The sequence below is a fragment of the Simochromis diagramma genome, unplaced genomic scaffold, assembly GCF_900408965.1.
Source record: "Simochromis diagramma unplaced genomic scaffold, fSimDia1.1 OVJJ01000229.1, whole genome shotgun sequence".
Taxonomy (NCBI): Eukaryota; Metazoa; Chordata; class Actinopteri; order Cichliformes; family Cichlidae; genus Simochromis; species Simochromis diagramma.
In genome coordinates this window covers 1054244-1074315 of record NW_024386869.1, presented here as the reverse complement: position 1 = coordinate 1074315, position 20072 = coordinate 1054244, and the positions used below count along the sequence as shown (strand labels likewise).

The following is a 20072-nucleotide window of genomic DNA, read 5'->3' as shown; positions in this document are numbered from 1 at the left end:
TCGTGGCCCGGGGGTTGGGGACCGCTGATTTATATCATTTGCAAGTATATAATATGAGCATTCACTATTATAAGAGCATGTCTATGGCAAAAGAGAAGGTTGAGTCTGTGTAAAATGTAAATTCAAAACAGAATGCAATGATTTACTAATGTCATAAACTCGTGTTTATTCAGAATAGAAGATGGAAAACAGATCCAGTGTTTGAAATGACTGTGTATGACAACATATTTCTGCTGCTATCATGACACAGACCCAGTAAATTTACTGCAATATCTTCTGATTTTATATCAAATTAACAACAACACTCTGCGTGACTTCGTGTCTCCACCAAGCTCTGATCACTGTGTTCAAAGACCTCTGTCGCCCACTGATGTAAACCCAATCAATTTAAAACCAAACCTTGCACTTTTAACACTTTTAATGTCTTCTAGAACACAGATTTCTTTTCTACAGCAGTGTTTCTTCATCATATAGAAAAACCGATGCATGCGGTTGAAATTCCGGCTGTTTTTTAATATTGGGATATCTCAGGGATTAAATATGCAGTTATGACAGAAAGCGTATTTTCACTGGTCCGGCTCACTTAAAATCAAAATGTACGTGTAAACGATGGCTTAAGATGAGTCTGACAACCCTGGTGTAAGGTAAAGAGACAGCAGAGCAGCTCCAGGCCCTCTAAAAGGTGGGAAAACCTCTCGTCATACTTAAGGTCGTGTCCTTTATCATCAAAGCTTTTCTCCTCCCTTGTTTCTGCTTTTTCTTTCCCCCTCATTGTTTATCAGAGGCATTGGTAAAGTTTCTTTTTCTCTCTGCTGCACATCAAAGAAACTCTTTTAACACCTCGCACAGCTGTAAAGCTCAACGACTCCAAGGTGGAAGCATGCACACTTTCACATTTCCTGTCTCTCCTCAGGGCAAAGCCTACGGTCAGATGCTGCTGGACTTGAAGCTGAGAGGACTGCCTGACCTCAAGTCTCTGGTGGACTGAGAGTCGAACAGAGGGAGAGAAAAAGAGCTGGAGGCAAACGGAGATGTAAAAGAGAGTTCACGAAAAGTGAGACTTTTTACCTCAAGAGAAACACAAAGGGAGCATTTATAGATCCAGATCACGTCCACATCTGAAACCTGAAGAGCACAAGATCATTTTATATATAAATTAGATTAGAGCTTCACGATGTTTACAACATGTGGGTCACCACAACTCAAATCATCATGGGCCGTCTGCTCAGCCGTCTCCAATTGGCCTAAAAATGTTACAGTTCCAAGTCTGGGGATATAAAATGATTGCTGTGAGAGTTGTAGTTTCATATACCAAGTACTCTTCAAGACCTCTATATTTTTTTTAAATAGTCCACTGATCAACTTCCAGCATGTTTTTCTCACACTTTGAAATCTAAGGCAATGTGTGAATGTGAATGACTCAAAAACCATGAAATGTAAAAGCCTTTCTTACCATAAAAAACAATCAGGATCTGTATTTTATATACATGCGCAAACTTTAAACCACAAAATATTCAGGTACCTCCGATATGGCTGAGCGGGGCATGTAGACTAAGACTCTAAGACTCGGCAACCCAAGATCTGCCACAGATTTAGATCATCTAAAGGAGCATCCACATAAAAACAGCTGGACTCAGCTGGATACACGTCCATAAAATTTAAGACAAACAAGTTTACACGGGGGCCTTAATCCTCTGAAATCCAAGTTATCATTGCTGATGAGTGTAACCCTTTGCAGTCAGAATGAATAATGCTGAAATTCAAATAGGACATGGACATTTTTCCCTCATGTCTTGAAAAAGTGTTTACGCCTCACGCAGATTAACTGGTAGCTAACAGTTACTAAATGCTAACATTTAAAGACTGCCATGTTGTTTTTTTGGTGTTCCATATTTGTAGTGAAGTGTTATCACAAGCAAGTTTACCGAGCACTCTTCATCCGTAGGCTGTACAGAGAACACAACCTGCTAATTAATGCTAAACGGCTAATGAAATATTCAAATTTTATTCACCACAACTAGGCCACAGACTTGTTAGCCGATATGGACATTTAACTGCACAGCAGCCATATACAGTCAACACAGTCCGGAGTCAACACAGCTCATTTAAATATTTATTTAATTTAATAAAAAAAGTCACCCCTGCTCAGTTGCTATTAACTAAACCGGGGTTTCAGTTACTGACTTATTTTTGGAGCCAGCCTCTAGTGGACATTAGAGGAACTACATTTTTGAGTCGTAATGACTGATAATACTGACCTGTTAAATTGAGAGCATTAGATCTACAATTTGCTAACGCGTTAATGAGCTAACCGCGCTAACGCGTTGACGCTGTGCAGCCCCATGCACGGGGCGATCCGCACTAACTCGCTAACGGAGATTTGCTGCGTTAAAGTAGTTATAGCGTTAACGTCATTTTAATGAGATTAACGCTGACAGCACTAATTTTGAATCTCAAGTTCAAAGAGGAAACCTAACAAAACAGAGTGGAATCACCTGAAAGGCAGCCAAACTGCCAACAACTCTCCAAACTACTTTTTTTTCTTGCATTTTACTTTCATGCAAGTGGGTCAAAAGTTGTGAAAGCGTCATCACGCTGTATTGGACTTGATTTGAACTCAGCGACTGATTGAGTGAATCAATAGAGTTTCCTCACCCCAGAGCCACAGATGTTGGCAATACAGGAAAATGTTTGGAGGCCGATTGTTCGCATCAGCCTCATAATCTTGACTTGCCCTGACCTCTGACCTCCCAGGGAACAAGGAGAGCTGGTTTGGGTTTCCCTCACGGGGTAAACAAAGTGTTTTCTGTGAGCTATCAGAGGAGACACTCGACGGGCACGACGCCTGGTTCTCCCCGTCTCGTTCACCTTGGCGTGACCCGGCTCCTCCGATGTTCGCCGCCCCGCAGGAATGCACGTCTCCTTCAACCAAACTGACTCTCTGCCTTCCAGCCAGTTTAGTCATAATTGCAAACAGACTGAATTTGGAGTCTGAGTCACTCAGCAGCTTCCGTCAAGGCTCGAATCTCATAAAATCCTCCACCTCTGAATCATATCCCCCTTTCCACAAAATCTTCATACTCAAATTTCTTTGTTAAGTGACTTCTGTTTTTTCCCTAAACTTTGACTTTTTTTTAGAGAGTTTGAGTTTACAGTCAGAAATGTAAAACAGAACAAAGTATTTTCATGACCGAATGATCGCAAACACAGAGAAGGAGCCACATTAGAGAGCCTGCCTAAAACAATAAATAAACAGTTGTCCTGTAAACGGGCATTCAAAGAGCTTGGTGCACAATAAAACCATAAGAAATGACAGCAAGACAAATCCTTCCAGACATGAATTGAGAGCAGAGCAGCACGAGGATAAATTGTGCCAAAGTCACACGGGAAAAGTTCAAATCAATCGGCTGTTCTTTCGAATTTAAGGGACGACTGAGCATCGTGTCAAAGTCAGAGCTTGAAATGGCGCTTCCCATAAAACCCCCAAACCAAAAGAAGTTACAAGCCGCAAGTGTCGCCACTTTGCATGTAAATCTGAAAATGTGCTCACATCTCAATGATGAAGGGAGCAAAACTCTAGATTCACATCTGCCCTCCACATTGCTTCCCATGAAACATTTGTCGTAATCGTGTGGAGAAACCCTTCATCATTGTAGAACAACACCACCTCCCCAAAACACATGGACTCTAAGATTTATGAGCGTGTACAGAAAAGATTTCCAAACAATCCATGCTCATTTTCTGGCATGTTTACTCAATTTGCACGCTTTTATGTCAATATAGACTTCCTCAGCTAGTTTTGAGTCATACCTGGAGCGACGGATGCAAAGCCTGTTCAACCTCCTGACTTCACCTGGTCGTTTTCAGTAGTGGTACGTGCCATCCTAACCAACTCAGATAGCCTGACAGTAAGAGTGTTTTGAGTCGAGATTATTTTAATAATTTAACTATATCACTGCTTGTTCATTTATCAAAAATGAAGGTTCTGTGATGGTGTCCTGTAAAATAAGTGCTACATTTTTGCTTCAAGGTTTAATTTGGGCATCTACAGAAACATCTTGAAGTTTAATTATGAAGTCTTTTCCCCCACATATTTGACATTTCTTTGCAAATCAAGGGATTGTAGCATGACTTAAGAAAACCAAAATGTAATAAATAACAATATTAAATAACAACGGTCTCTGGACAGAAAAGCTCCCTGCTGTTATCTGTGCCATATTTCATATTTAGCTATCCAGTCGTTTTAGAGTGCCAGTCCAAACACATACATCCAATAATTGAGCCTTGTGGAACACCAGAGGCCTTTTTTTATTTCAGCAGGTTTACATCAACCAAAAGAAACAGAAGCAGCCGCCGACTTTTTAAAGTCTGGAAAAAAATCAGTTTGAAGTTAGTGGGTGATCTTTGTGATTTGATGTTTTTGTTTAATGCATTAGCTTTTTAACATAAACTCTGATGGTAGCTTTTTTCTTATTAACAGCTTTTCTCTGTGTTATTATATTTGAACCACTGCCTCTCACCACTGATTTTTTTTCTTGCTTTCTCTCTTACTGGTACGAATTACCAGCATTGCCTTATTCGTAATCAATGCACTTTAGTCAAACTGGTATCATGAAGCCTTACTGAGGAACCATGTGTGCTGTTGTACAACTACATAGATTTTATCAAAATCACGTAACTTTTTCATTAAATATCCAACTTAAAGGGCACATTGTTGTTTTTTGTCCATTTTAGAAAGATTTACTTGAAACTTACCAGTACTTTGAAATGACAAAACTCTTGTAATTAAAGATCTGAAATAGGCTGAAAATTAAGATTATAAGCAATATGTTAAGACTTATTTACTATTTTTTGATGAAGACGTTTAACTCTTTGGCTTTCTGCGTTCTATTTAAAATATTCTGTATAGAAAGTGATTTTTGTAGATACTAAAGAGATTAAAGATATTTTTATTATCAAACCTTCTGCTTACAGTTTGCGCTGTTTGTGTGTGTGCCCTTTTTGTTAACAAGCTTGTCTTTGTGACAGGAAGCTGAGCAGCAAAAGGTGTCGACAGCAACAAGACAGAAATCTCAAACATGTGTTTCTTTGTTCCTAAAAGCAGCCGTTTGTTTTAAAAGCATGTTCTAGGACTCCAGAGCAGATTCCAGTCATTTTGCATGTAGAGTATATTATGCATATGTCATACAGTTTAAGATGCAGACAAAAAACGAACAACCCCCAAATTTGGTTTAATTTAAGCTATTGGGTATGTTTCTGAGACTTTACTGTTCTGCTGTGGCAATGAATGAAAATAAAACCAGACCAGCAGGGAGTGAAACCGCCAAAGAACGTGTGCCGATAAAGTAGCAGCACAATAACAACAGAATAGTTTACCACACTATAAAAGAGAGCACAATAAAAATGCAATTAAATGCTCCAAGTAAATAGCAAATTAAATTTTTCAGCCTCAGATAGTTTAACAAAGCATTTTTTTTAAAGTGACAAAAGATTATAAGCAAATAAACATGTTTCAGTAAAAGTGGATAGGATTATAAGAATTTATATGAAAGCTACATTAACTGTTCCCTTCATTTATACTCAGTTACTAATAAAAGTTAAAAAAAAATAGCTTTTTTAAGTTAATTTTACTTAATTTTTCTGTTTTGCTGTTTATTTTTCCTGTAATTTGAGTTTTACGTTTTGTTAAAGAACAGCAGATTTCTTCTCTACAATTAAAGTGTGCCCCAGGGTGGCTGTGGCTACAATGTAGCTTGCCATCACCAGTGTGTGAATGTGTGCGTGAATGGGTGGATGACTGGATATGTAAAGCGCTTTGGGGTCCTTAGGGACTAGTAAAGCGCTATATAAATACAGGCCATTTACCATTTAAAGAACACACACATACATATATGCATGTATGTATGTATATAAACATACATATGTGTAATAATAACAGTTAGCATAACAAAGAGAATAGACCATAAGTAAAGACTTGCAATCAAAAATAAACATTAAAATTTTAATGATAAGCAAGGGAACATTGGTAAATAGTTTTTGATAAATACAATTCATATTTGGTGATATGTACCCATACAGTGCCTAACTACTTCAGTCTAGAAAAAAATACTTGTATTCCTTTGAAAGAAAAAGCAGAGGTCCAGAAATGGAGCCTTGTGGAACATCAGAGAACAATTTTGTTGGATTTTGGAAGTCTTTTAAATTCCTTTCCAGTTCTACAGAGTACGGTGAACATCAGACTGACAAACAGAGGATGAAGGATGGTGATTAACATTCAGAACATGCAGACAGCATGGGAACAAGTGTGTGTGTGCATTAATCAATGTGAAAGCAGCAGGTCACCAGTTTGTTGAATCGTTTGTCACGGCGCCAATGCTTTTGTCCTGCTCGGACTGATGCACAGCGAGGTATAGCAACACATTGAGGGCCTCCAACTCTGTCTGGGAGGATGGGAGATGTTTCTCACAAACAAGTTCTTGTTGAAATCTGCTCACCAGACCACCAGGTAGCTACTGGAGCATAAAAGAAGTTTGGTGGTGCTGCAAAAACTACGTGTGGTTATCCCAATGCGTTTTATAATGCAGCTTCATCAAATTTCTCCTGTGTCTCCCAGTTATGTGTACGATGTCCTTTAGCATCATGCTCTGACACGCTAGCTTGGGACTGTGGTGGCTGGTGAGAACCGGGAGAAAAAGAAATGCATTATGAGACCTTTGTGTTTTCAAGTTAGTTCATTTCCACCTCACTTTTACTTTCATTTCAGTCTGTGGTTATGTGAGCATAAACTGAGGTCCTAGTATGGTAACATAAAAACACTAATGTTATTAGTGTTTTTATTTTTATTTTTTAAAAACCTGTTTAAGCCTTGATTATACTTTGAATCTACAAGTCCACTAGTGTCTGCTTGGGCCCAAGAAGGACACAAGCAGGACTGCCAATTTTCTGTGACCATGCAGACTTCAGATTACAATGTGTCAGCTGCCCATCTGCCCCAGGAGGCATACTTGAGGCAAACCTGCCCTTAAGTCAAGTCAAGTTGGCTTTATTGTCACTTCAACTATATACAGTTAGTACACAGTGAAGCGAAACAACGTTCCTCCAGGACCAAGGTGCTACGTGCAACATAAATTTACAACATAAATTGACAAGAAGGGCTACTGCGTCTCTAACTGTCCATGTCCTGTACAGTATAATCAAGGCCTCATGTTTATATTATAAAAACTACTTGGTTAGGTTAAGGCACTTCAAAAAAACGTAGTAAATTTGTGAATTATTTTAGCTAAAAAGATTCTGAGCCACCTGAATATACTATAACAGTTAAATAAGCTACATAAACATTTAAAGTAATCAAAATGTAGCTAACTGGTAAACATCATAATGCTACATAACAGTGAAGATAGTTCCTAACTTTAGTTGGTGAATCTGCTCGATTTCTATCTGTATGTGGTGAATATGTATAAAATATGTCTGTTATTATACGTGATACTTAATTTATGTGGGATAAAGAAGGAGAAATAAAGACAAATTTTTATTAAAGTTGGAAGCTAGGTTAGCAAGTCTTTTTTTCTGAGACCAATATTTGTGTGATACTCTAAGCACAGCTCAAGCTTTTTATTCTGCTTATACTCTTTAAATATGAACTTAAACTTTATTCATGATACATATCCTATTTGGTTATCACTGGCTTTGAGGCTTGATTATTTTATAGTTGTATAAGTTTTAGCTTAGCTTTAGTTTTTAAGCTAACACTAAAAAGGTACTAGACTACACTGTCATTTTTTTGATGGTTTTTATATCGCAAGGCTTCTCACATACGAATGCTAATAATACTTTGCCTCCACAATTTCTTAATTTATCAATTCTGAGCTAGTCTAAAACTCAAACTAGATGAATAACCTTTCATTTATAAAGCGTACTGACGTTATAGTTGGATAGCTTTCTCTTCTTTTAATTAATGGCATGTCCTGCAGTGCTCTAACTAGTGGTATTGTTTCAGTAGGGTAAAAGTCGCTCTGTTGTGCTGTCAAGATTGATAAAAGGAGATGAATTACTCCCCATCGGTCATTTTTCTTCCCTCTTTGTGTCTATTGGGCTTTTCTCACTTTGCTTTCCCACTTTTCTCACGTCTTATTTTGGAGCTGTGACCTCCCAGAGTACGACTCCACAAAAGGATTGCCCCATAATTAGATTAGTATGCAAAAATCTAGTCCATCCCTACAGACACATTAAATTACATTCAAATTAGCCTCAAAAAACAGTTTTCTTCAAAAACATTTGACGTTGGGTCCATATTTGACGTTAACCCACTTTTTCAAGAACCAATTCTTCCTTTGGTCTTTGTCAGTGGTCTCTATTGGTGCACTGGGTATATAATAACCTAGATACTTGTAGCCTATTTTTATAGTTTCCCCTGAAATAATTGACATTGTTTTGAGGATGTCAGAAGTACCTTGATCTGAGTCGTTAATGACAAAATAATAATAGCTAAAATAAAATGGCTATTACTCCTTATAAGGACTCATTCAATGTCCGTTGACTTAATAGGACTCACTCTGGTTCAGAAAAGGTATGTTTCTTGTGTTTAAAATTATAAATATTGGATTTCATAAAAAAGTATGATTTGTTTTCACACACATGGGGGAGGCTGTAAAAGTTCTGGTGCCATTTCTGATTGTGTTTTTAGGATCTCCGCCCAGTGTGAGTACTTTCACCTGTAATAAGATGCTAATGTAGGTTTTGTTTGACATGAGCTGCTGTGTTTATCCCATATCTCCTCCTCAAAGCAGCTGGAGAGCATTAACACATGTGTGTATGTGTGCATGTTGTTGTGGTAAGAATCCTTTTTGACAGAGAGGTTTGAATTTATAACTGGGGACCAGATTTTGATCTATATTTCTACGAGTTACCGTCTTTCATATTTGAATTTATTTCTTATTTATCCGTATCACTGTCACCTACTCCATAGGCCTGTTGTTAGGTGGTGGAAGTAACAAAAAGGGCACTGGATTGGGGGGAAAAAGGGACAAATATATCAAAATATCAAACTTTTATTATCCCTTCTTCTCCATGAAGCAAGAGTCAAAACGCATAGCTCACAAGCTACAAAGTAAAGGGTTTCTGATACTGGAGCTCTCCTGTACCTGGCCTCCAAAATGTTCAAAGTAGCAGCTAAGAAGACAAAAGAGCAGCCAGGACACATCCAGACAGGCCAATTCACAGCAGGCCCTGCGCTGGCTGTAACACTATCAGGCAATAAAGGATCAATGCACTCCAACAGACTGCTTCAAAGTAACACAGAATGCTCTGGAAAAACAACAAATATAAAGAAAATGACCCAGAACTACTCGTGCTGACAGAAACAGGAAGATGCATGCAACTGCAGAAACAATAAAAGGACTGAAAACAAAATAATCAACCACAAACAGACGAAAACTAACTTCACAGAAAACAGACACGCAACAAATGCAAACTGATGTAAACCAAGGCCTTACTTCAAAATGAGACAAAAACACTCACAAAAGATGAAAGCAACAAAGAAGAGACACAAAACATAATTAGCTAAATGAATTAAATAAAACATAAGTAGACACAGAAACACTTATGTAACTTTTTCATGTATTAAAATCATTTTCTTTTTCTTTTTTTAACTGTGAAGGGCTTAGCATGAAGTTTTCCATGAAAATCCAAACAATGTGATGTTCATCGCACACTATCACAGATTCTTCATCCTGACAGCAGACTAGACTGTACTGTACACAAATGCAAACACAAAGGACTACATATTGCCACCCCAATGCACTTTATGTACATACAAAGATGTTTCTATTTGTGTATTTACTCTATATAGCAATCATTCGTAAATAGTAAGAGTTACTTGTAGAATTGTTATAGCTTCTAGTTGACTTTTTCTTACTAACCCTTGTGCTGTCATAATGTGTAAATTTGTCTAGTATAAGATTAACAAAGTCTATGACAGTCGACAGTTAGCAACACTAACTAACGCTAGCTTAGAAATTTAGTCCACTAACGTTACCAAACAACTAGCTTCAAGCACAATACAGACTTAAACTTCTAAGGCCTGTTTTAGACTTCTGCTGAGAATCCTTGTGGAGCTTGAGGGGTAATTTAGGTAAGCTACATAAGTTAGAGATGGGGATTGTTCCTCTTCTGGGTCCCGGTCTTTGTTGTGGTCAGTTTTCTTTGGGGATAAACACATTTGTCTCTCAAGTTTTTCCACTTCTTTTTATATCCTCTCACATCCATAGTTTCGTCAATTGCTGAATTTGCTGACTTTTCTGAGTCCTTTTAGTGCTGTTATGGTTTTTACTTTAAAATTACACTGTAGGGAAAAAGTAACGATCAATGCACATTAGGAATACTGAACAATCACAGTAGTTGCAGGCTGCGTAGACCTGATGTGAAGTTATATTTCTAGGGAGGTACGCTGCAGGTTATAGCACAGCTTTAACCTACATAAGTTTCAGAGGGGTTTGCGGTTATGATATAGCTTCAGATTTGTCGCTGAAGCGTAAATCCCCAGTAAGCTGTGTTTCTTCTGCTAAGGTTAGCTAACACTACTGACCCTGCTAACACAAAAAAGCTATTTACCAGAGCCTGTACAAATGTTATTACTGACACAATCAGGTCTGATTAGAAATGCTAGCTTAGCCTGTCAAATCACTTCTGCAGCTAACCCGTGTACAGTGATAATATCATGTTCAACACGTGATTCATTGATTTCATGTAATTGCACAAATTAATAATGTTACCGCTAACATGTGCAGTTAGCTATCATGTATCTGACATTGGCAACTTAATAACAGTTAACTTTTTATTCCAATATTCAGTACACATGCTAGTCTCTGATGTGTTGTACAACATATGTTGTACAGCATATATGTCATCACTGTTTAGCTCATCTTCACTGTCATGGCTGAGGACGTCGTTAATAACAATGGTTTGGAAAGGTCACGTAGAGTTTTCTGAAAGAGAGAAAAAGATGCAAATATTTACAAAGAAGTGCTAAACAACTATCACACTCACAACGACCAAAAAGAGGCGGGGACAATGACCAGTATCAGAGATGCAAACTAACTCGTAACAACCACAAACAGACACAAAATAACCACAGAAAGAAGAAGATCAAAGTGAAACTAAAGATTAAAAAAATCCATCGAGTTAAAAAAATGAGAACAAAATAACAACTTAACCCAGACAAAATGCCTTCATGCACAAAGTCCTCACAAGGTCTGAAATAGTTCCTGGTCCCCACGTGAACAGATTCATAGGTACACCCACACACCCGCTGAGCAGCCTGTCACTCAACTCCATTCACCTTTTAGCAGCGTCTCAGCAGGGATCACATCAACACTCATTCAGCAGGCAAATCTCATCCCTCCTCAATCTTTCAGCACCAGTTAGGCTGTCTCAGCAGGGGGATGGCGGCTCAGTGTGTCCGTGTGTGTGTGTTTCTATAATCTACCCTTAATCCCCTCACAATCCCCTTCTTCTTTGAAGGAAGAAAGGCAGGAGAAGAATGAATAACAGAAATGAGAGGTGGATGAAAAACAGCTTCTGTCCTCCTGACTACAACTGCTGCTCTCAGCATTGGTAATTAAATCTGTTTTCACACATGCAAAGCAGCCACAGTGTTCGATTCAGTTACATCGGACATGGAGTAGACTTTAACCTTAAACTCGTGTGAGGACAGTGCAGGTGAAACAGCTTTTGTCAGACACTTTTTAGGGAATGGTTCTGCACTTTTAACAGGCAGATCTACAGTGTTGTGCAGGGCGTCGCCAAATTAAAGCCATTGTTATCTCTTAGAAACAGTTATTAATGCTTTTGTCACATCTTTATGAGTTGGACAAATTCCTCCTCGATTGTAAATGCTTTAAAAACCTCAGCTGCTAGAGAAAAGCTAATTTTATCAACTGTGAAATGCAAACCTCATTTGATTTGAAGCCATTCATGGATCAGTGACACAAAATGAACTCCATAGTTTGACTCACTGAGGTCCTTTCGTCTAATAACCAAAGGTGACCCAGCTTTAAAGGCTGCTGCTCTGGAGCGCCATGTAACTATTTTTTTTCCCTCCAGTGACTTCCTGTGGCTGTGAGCAAAAACAAAAGTTAGTATATGACTCTGCCTGAACTATATAGAGACTAATCAGGCTTAGGTGTGTAATCACTCCCAGAAAATCTACGTTGAGCCAAAAGAAAGTCCTGAAATTGTTCCAGAACTTTTATACAGTGTGTTGAGTACACCGGCATTGTTTCCTCACTGCTCATCTAATGAATCCTCTATTTTAATTATGTTTCTGTTTGCAGACGTTTATATTTATTGGTTGTATTTTTTTATATTTTATATTTTCTTTGCACCAATTAGAAATCTGGCACCTATCTATACAGCATGTTAGCTTAATGCAGCTGGGGGTGATAACTTTTACGATGCCTCTCAGCAAGTTTAATTGGTGTAGGTGTCCAGAGTTGTAGCTGTATGGCCATGCAAAGAGTGGGGGGATTGTGGGAATTCAACTCATGCCAAGTCTTTTTTGTTTTGTTTTGTTTTGTTTTTTTGTTTTTTTGTTTTTTTGTTTTGGGGGGGGGGGGGTTGCCAGTGTCTCACAGGAGGATTTTTTAAAGTATAATGAATTTGGGTCATAATTAGTTATTTTAAAAATGCTAAATATGTCAGTTATGGCTCAAAATATATTAGCAAGATATGCTAATATATGGATGCATCTAAGCGGAAACCCCAAATCTGTTACCAGGCAGAAGAACAGCTGAAATATCAGCAGGGGAAAAAGGGAAGAATAGAATAGAATAGAATAGAATAGAATAGAATAGAATCATCCATCCATAGAATAGAATAATAGAAATAAAAAGAAGAACAGAGAAAGGAGTACCTGGTACCAGGCTACGGTAAATGCCTACAAAAACAATGCCCTGGACCATCAAGTCTGATGAAAAGCCACAGCAGGTATAAATGACGTCACAGGACTATTGGCTGTGATGCTATAATGACACACGCACATTAGGTGGTCCTCAATTGTTATGGAAAATGACTAAAACCGAGTTAAGCTAAATTACCAGTTCAGCTGGTAAAGGGCTTGTCCACAGGTCCAGTTCAGTGAGTCCAATTAGTGAAGTTGAACTAGCTGCTACAACCACCTAGTCGCCATTCACCTGTCAGTCAATCAAAAGGCCACACCCCTAACAGTTGTTATGATGGGTTAAGTTAGCAACAGAGATCAAAACTGTTTCTGCAGGAGTCTGTCAACATGTTCATTTAAAGTTCAACACTTTAACGCAGGAGTCTGTGGGAGTCCCAGCCTCCAGTGGTCGTTAGAGGAACTGCAGTTTATGTCCTTGTTTTGGCATTTCCAGCTCCAGAGGTGATGATATGTTTAAAGGCCCCACAGGGATTTTTGGTGGAAGCTCGGAAGTAAACAAGGAGTTTAAAGTGATACCAAGAATAATGACTTTATTTACTAATCAGTTTTCTGAGTTTAACAAACAGGAGCTGAGCCTGCAGCTCTCTCTCACACACACACACACACACACACACACAGCTCTGCAGACACACTGCCAGCTCACTCTGCCTCCCTGTGTGTGTGTGTGTGTGTGTGTGTGTGTGTGTGTGTGTGTGTGTGTGTGTGTGTGTGTGTGTGTGTGTGTGTTAGGCCATTTGGTGACTTTGGAAAAGCTGCGACCTCAGCACAGTTCCCAGGAAGGTGGTTGTGATGAATGTGTGAGAGCCACATTTTGCTGTGCTAGGAAGTTGTGAACTCTCTGCATTTTGGCTGGTGTGGAGGTGGTGAACGCGGTGGAGGACGACGCTCTGCGGTTTGAGCTCTGTTCTGTTTTTGTTTTTCTGCCGTGGCCTCATACCTGACTCACAAACCTATTCCAGCCGCTCTGCAGATCCCTGAGAGCTCCCCCCCTCTCTGCCCCCCTCTCCCAGTCCCACACCCGCTTTTCTCTTGCAGCCTCTCTTTGCGGTCATGACGTCACGCCCCCTCCCATCCACAGTGAGGAGGAAAACTCGTGGCTGTGCGCAGAGGAGGCCACAGAGAAGCAGATCAGTGATCACAGACCGGTTTACTGCAGCTTCACCATGCTGGACACGCTCACCTTCCTCCTGGAGAAGCTCTTCCTCCTCGCGCACATCAAGCTCTCCAGCCTGCTGCCTCCTCTGGGCGTAGAGTGCGCAGAACCGCCGCCCACCAGCAAGCGCTGTGACTGGGAAGACTCACCGCCGCAGCCCGCCTCAGCCTCTCACCGGTTCCAGCGGGGAGACCTGCTGGAGGTTCCCCGGACTCTCTTCACTCACTTTGGCATCTACCTGGGCGACGACCGGGTGGCGCATCTCATCCCGGACATCCTCCCGGCGCTGACCGCCGACAGCCGCCAGATCGAGGAGATGGTGACCAACACACGGCTGCTGGTAGGGGTCATCGCGAAGCGCGCCAGCGTGCGCGTGGACTCTGTGGAAGACTTCGCGTACGGCGCCGGGATCCTGCTGAACGCCATGGACCGCTCGGTGCGCAAGAGCCCTCTGGCCGGGGAGGAGGTGGCGCTGCGGGCGGAGTGGCTGGTGGGCACCGTCGCCTACAGCCTGCTATGGAACAACTGCGAGCACTTCGTCACCTACTGCCGCTACGGCACCGCGCAGAGCCTGCAGACCGACAAGGTGAGCCCGAGCCCAAGACCGACCCGGCGTGTTTGCTGGGTGTTTTATGTCTAATATCTCTCCTTCTGATGGTAAACACATCGCAGTGAACAGGATCGATGAAGGAGAACCTGCTCTGTTTATGTGTCGTTGTATTTCCATTATAAAAAAAACTGGCCTCTTTGGCACTTTAAAGTTCTGTAAACAAACTTTAAGTTATATTTGCCACAAGGTTTGTTGCCCTCTTTGCCAGATCGATCTTGAAAAACACATTTTTGGTGTCACTGACACTCAGAGTGACTCCGTATCATTTATGACAGATGTGTGACACATTTTAACAGATTATAGGCCAACAAGTCATTTATGACAGTTTAAGTGTAATTTTTGGCGCAACATCAGAGCGACAGTGACAGGGCTGCACTGATGCTTCAGTGATACACTTTATTCACGGCAAGCAGAAACAGTTTGTTCTGCTGTAAATCTTAATTTCTTCTCAACGTTTTGAATGTGGAGTTGAGGTGCATCCAAGCTTGTTTAAAAGGCTGTAAACAAAGCCCTGTTTTCCTTTTCTTTTACAGCAGTCATTCGATTTTGAATGTGTAGATGGTTTGTGAACTTGAGGCTGGATTTTTAAATGTGGGGCCACAAAAAATCTGAATATGAACTCTTTATCTGTTACCTAGTTTGGTGCAGATGGCCGTGGGTGCTGGCAGAAAACGTGACACTGACTCAGACCTCAGGTGACATTCACAGCTCAAACTCTGGTGTCATTACACATTTTTAACGAGGAAATAGAACAAGATTCATGCCCTCATCCTTTTCGGTTTTTACATCTTTTCAAAGCCATCCACTTTGCCCGATCGGACCCTTTGCCGGGCTGATTCTAGACCACGAACCGCATGTTTGACATCTGTTTAGACTGATGAAGTAATATTACAACAGTTTTCACAGTGAAACACACTAAAAGTAAATAGTCACCTACGTGACATTATTATTATTGATTGAATGCAATGACGTTACTTTAACATAGTAGCTTTTATCACTTAAGTGGCCTAAAAATAAAAAGAATCACAGCAAACAGGATCACAGCATCGTTTGCAGCTTAGGTTCACAAACACAGTCAGTAGTTAGTTATTATTATTGCTGTAGAACCAGCTCACTGTGTTCTGCCATGCTCTAGTCTGGCTGCAACTTATTTCCTGTCCACAGATCTTTAAAAGTCCTACAGAGAGTAGAAGAGAGGAGTGGAAAGAAGCCATAATAGCAATAATCACGGCTAAAAACACATCCAAAATGAATGTGTGTGTGTGTGGGGGGGGGGGGGGGGGTCTCTTTGTACAGCTAACTCTGTTCACCGCAGTGATTTATTTAGAGCTTTAAGTCTTCATTTTCAGACATTAAAAACAACATTTACAGCTCTCTGCCTTTGTTTCCAAGTGAATGTGAAGCTGCTTCTGAGCAGAAAAGGAAAATCTGGGTCACTCCTTGGAAAAGTCCTGAGAACAAGAGCTGCATTCAGACCAGAGTCGCCTGCCAGAAACCAAAAGGCAGCAGCAGAATCTGGGCTGGTACGCTCTGATGATGATAATGATGATGATGCAGCATAGGCTCCTGCACATCAGAAAGCTGACCTCTCTGTGGTTAATTCAGATTGTGGTTAGGCATCACAGAAGCAACTCTGTTTGAGGCTGTTTGAGTTCAGATTGGTGCAGTCCTTTTGGGTTTGTCCAAATATCTGAAAAACTAGAGACACTCCAGTCAGCCTCAGCTTTACTTTATGCCCCGTGCTAATACAAAATGCTAATGAGAAAACAGATTATTAGCATGTTACACCATTTTCACCAGTTCCTCTGAACATCTAAGTTCAAAGTAAAAAGTTCGAAGTGAAATGTTCATTACATTTGACATAAAAGCACCAAAAAGTAAAAACAAACAAAAAAACTGACAGGTTTTATATTTATATATATTTATATATTGAGTATTTAACACTCAGGAATATCATTTATTATTATTTGAGCACCAAAGCTATTTTTAGCTAACAGTTTACTTGCTAGCTAGGATAACTCAGCAAACATTGTATTTTTCTGTTGTTTTTCTTTGTTCGTGTTTAAGCAGTGCCTCAGTCACACATAGAGACCGGTCAGCGACCGCCTGGGAACCTCCAGTCTATTCAGTTTGATTCATTTTATTCATTTCATTTTATTTTATTTTCATTTATTCATTTTATCTATATAGTCTCCTAAAGGGGCTTTATATTCTAAGGTAAAGACCCCACAATGAAACGGTCCCTAGGTTGCTGAAGGGCGCTGCACCAACAACTTCCTTGTGATTGCATTGGTCATTAGAGGAAGGTTGCCATGGTTGCCAATAGTTTGCGTTAAATACAGATTTTACACTCTAAGCTTTTGTGAATCTTTAAAAAAGTGTGACTCAAAAAACTGAACATTCGCCCTCACAGTAAAAGTTGTGGCTTACTGCAAAAACCCACACACATGTAAAAAAAAAAAAAAAGGCAGCTCTTACTTTGAAGGTCAATGATTCCTGATTTACAGTTTGCGTTATCAGTGTCACTACTGCTTGGTGAGTCATAACAACTCGGCATCTTTCACACAAACTGCAGGTGACCGCAGCTATCAGTTAGCGAGCAAGTCAATCGCGAGGATGTTTTTAGTGCACCACCAAATACATCTTTACGACCACTTTCACGCCACCAACCCCGTTAAAGTATATACACAGTTTTGGGACACAGCTACAGTTTCCCTAGCGACCAGTGGTTGGCAAGCAGTCTGTAGGCCTGTGGAACTGGGGCTTAATGCACTTGACCTACACGTAAAAAAAAACCAAAAGGCAAACCAGTTAACGTCACAGGGGGCGCTGTCTTGCACAATGTGCAGAAGAGAGACCTCTAGTGGTAGAAAGCTGTACATGCTCCTCAGCTAAACAAAAACAAAGGAAAAATACATTTAAAAGTTTATTTTCTTGTACATTAAAAATATATATGTATATATCCATTTCTGAACACACATACAAAATGAAAATTCTTGCTGTACATAAAATATTATCCTATCTTATAATGAAACTGAAGCTAAACGCAGCAGGAATAAAGAACAGACTGTGGTTTCTCTCTTGCAGCAGAGAAACTTTCCCCTGATCAAGTTTCACTTCCTGCAATCTCTAACCTAAACATCAGACCTGTCTGCAGCCTCAGAGTCTGCCTCTGCAGGTTCATTTCAAGGGGGGCTAGGGGCCAACAGAAGCTCTTAAAAGGACCTCTGAGGGCCCCTCACAAAAATAAACATCAGGTCAATTATGGTCGTTATTCTGCTACAAGAGGTCGGCTTAGAGAAAGTCTTAAGACTGGTGCTTTGCTTCATTTGTATCAACCACAAAAAGCTCTTTGATTTGAGCTTTTTGGGTAGTCTTTGGGGGAGGGAATAGAGTGAACTTATCCTGTGTCTAATAGTTTTATCTGTGTATTGAGCGAATCACTGGGTGTAAATTGAAAAAAAAAAAAAAAGGCCTATAGACCAACCAACCTACCTGCTTTACACCTTGGAAAACTGCTGAGTGTTTTGGGGAGTTGCCCTGGTTTTAAAAACTGTGTCTCGTTGATTTGATTAGGGTTTTTTCCTCTCTGTTCAATGAGAAATAAAATTAATCCTGAGTTTATATTTGTCTTGTCACATTTAAAGCTCTTCAGCTGCTCTATTAATATGATCATAATTAATTTTGTGCCCGTTTTCGTCCTCTCTCTCCAGTTTTGCGAGTGGCTGAAGTTGCTGATCCGGGACCAGCGAAACGCCATGCTGACAGCACTGCTAGGGCTCCTTTCCATGGCTTATATGGGAATATCCGTCAGCACCGCCCTGCCAGCCTTCCTCATCCCCTTCACCCTGTGGATGGCGAGCTAAGAGCCGCCTGGAGCTGCACTTACTGTCAGCGTTCAAGCCTTACCGCTGGTTCAGAGCTCACTGAGCCGCCATATTGGAAGACCAACAGTGTGAACGCAGTCTTCTGCAAACATTTTAACTTTTCAAAAAACTTTTTAAAATTGTACTTCACCATCTGGTAGCTTTTTTCTGCTGCACAGAAAGTGATTTGCTTTTTATTTTTTCAGTTTTTTGTTTGTTTGTTTTTAAAAAGAGGAAAAACTGGAGATGGGTAGTTAACAGAATTAGCAACAGGCTCAAAATTCACCAAAACTCAAAAATGTTGTGTCTCCAACGCAATTTGGTTGACTAATGATGTCTCAAGGTGAAAGGTTGTGCTGGTAAAGGAACCAAAGATGACTTATTTATTTTTCTATTGAGACCATACATACGGTTCTGAAGGGTTTATTGACTTGAAAAAAAAATTAACTCTTTCCATCTTGACCGTCTTAAAAGTCAGTCGTTTAATTTCCCTCCGTTTGAATGTTCCTTTTAGTACTGTAACCAGGTGAAGCTCGTGTGTAAATGTCTGTAGATACTCTACATGACCTGATTGTTTCCTAACAGTCACAAGCTTTTGTACAGAATTATTTTTTACCTTTGTAACAATGTGCTGTGTTTTATATGTAAATAAAGGAAATGGAAGCAAACATATCTTGTATTCCTTATCAGCCACATAACCACATCGTCAATTCCACCCTTGTTGGAGTCTCCGAGGTTCTTCTGTCAGTCAAGGATGTGAAAGTTAGAAAAACTACTTTCCTTTTGTTAGAATTTTTAAGTCTTGTAAATGATTTTTACCAATGAAATTCAAAGACCTGACAAAGTGAAGAGATTCAACACTGAAACATTTGGGGCTGCATTTCAGTGCCGTTGGAGATTTTGATGAAATGATGAAAAGTAGCGTCCAACATAAAAATGTATGATCCACCGTGCAATACCATCTGGAAAGCATCTGATTGGCAGCAGCTTCATTTTTCAGCAGAGCAATGATCCCAAACACACACACTGCCGGTGCAGTAAAAGCATACCTGGATACAAAAACACACAATGAAACGCTATCAGTCATGGATCGGCCTCCCCAGAGTCCAGACTTCAACATTACTGAAGCAGTGTGGGATCATTTTGACAACAGAACGAAAGGCAGGCAGCATCCAAAGAAGAGCTTTGAATGTCCTTCAGGAAGTCTGGAGAACTATTCCTCAAGACTACTTATAAAAATTACAATCGAACATTCAGGCTGTTTGAAGAATAAAGGTGGTCACACCAAATATCCACTTTCAAGCTTCGTCCCAAGTGTTTTGCTTCATACAACGCTTCTCATGTTTCTCATTATAAACGTAGTCTTCTGTGGATTGGTACACTGTTACCTCCATCTGTTGGTGACATGTGGGAACTACAACTACATGGAAACAATGGCTGCAGCTTATATTATCTGACAGATGGTAAGATTATGTTTGAAATCAAGTT

The 20072-nt window shown here is 40.0% G+C and overlaps 2 protein-coding genes across 2 annotated transcripts in view; both read left to right on the top strand.

The window, feature by feature from the left end:
- lratb.1 (lecithin retinol acyltransferase b, tandem duplicate 1) overlaps positions 1 to 4665 on the top strand; it is a 35784-nt gene extending 31119 nt beyond the window's left edge. The window contains exon 20 of the mRNA XM_040031415.1: positions 914 to 4665. Within this exon, the coding sequence (XP_039887349.1) occupies positions 914 to 988 (75 nt within the window). The 3' untranslated portion in view covers positions 989 to 4665. The remainder of the gene's footprint in view (positions 1 to 913) is intronic.
- Positions 4666 to 13106: 8441 nt separating this feature from the next.
- Positions 13107 to 19623, top strand: LOC120733330 (lecithin retinol acyltransferase-like). Its single transcript, XM_040031433.1, has 2 exons — positions 13107 to 14694; positions 18432 to 19623. Exons 1-2 carry the CDS (start codon positions 14119 to 14121, stop codon positions 18582 to 18584), a joined length of 729 nt encoding a protein of 242 aa, XP_039887367.1. The 5' UTR covers positions 13107 to 14118; the 3' UTR covers positions 18585 to 19623.
- The last annotated feature ends 449 nt before the right edge of the window (positions 19624 to 20072 follow it).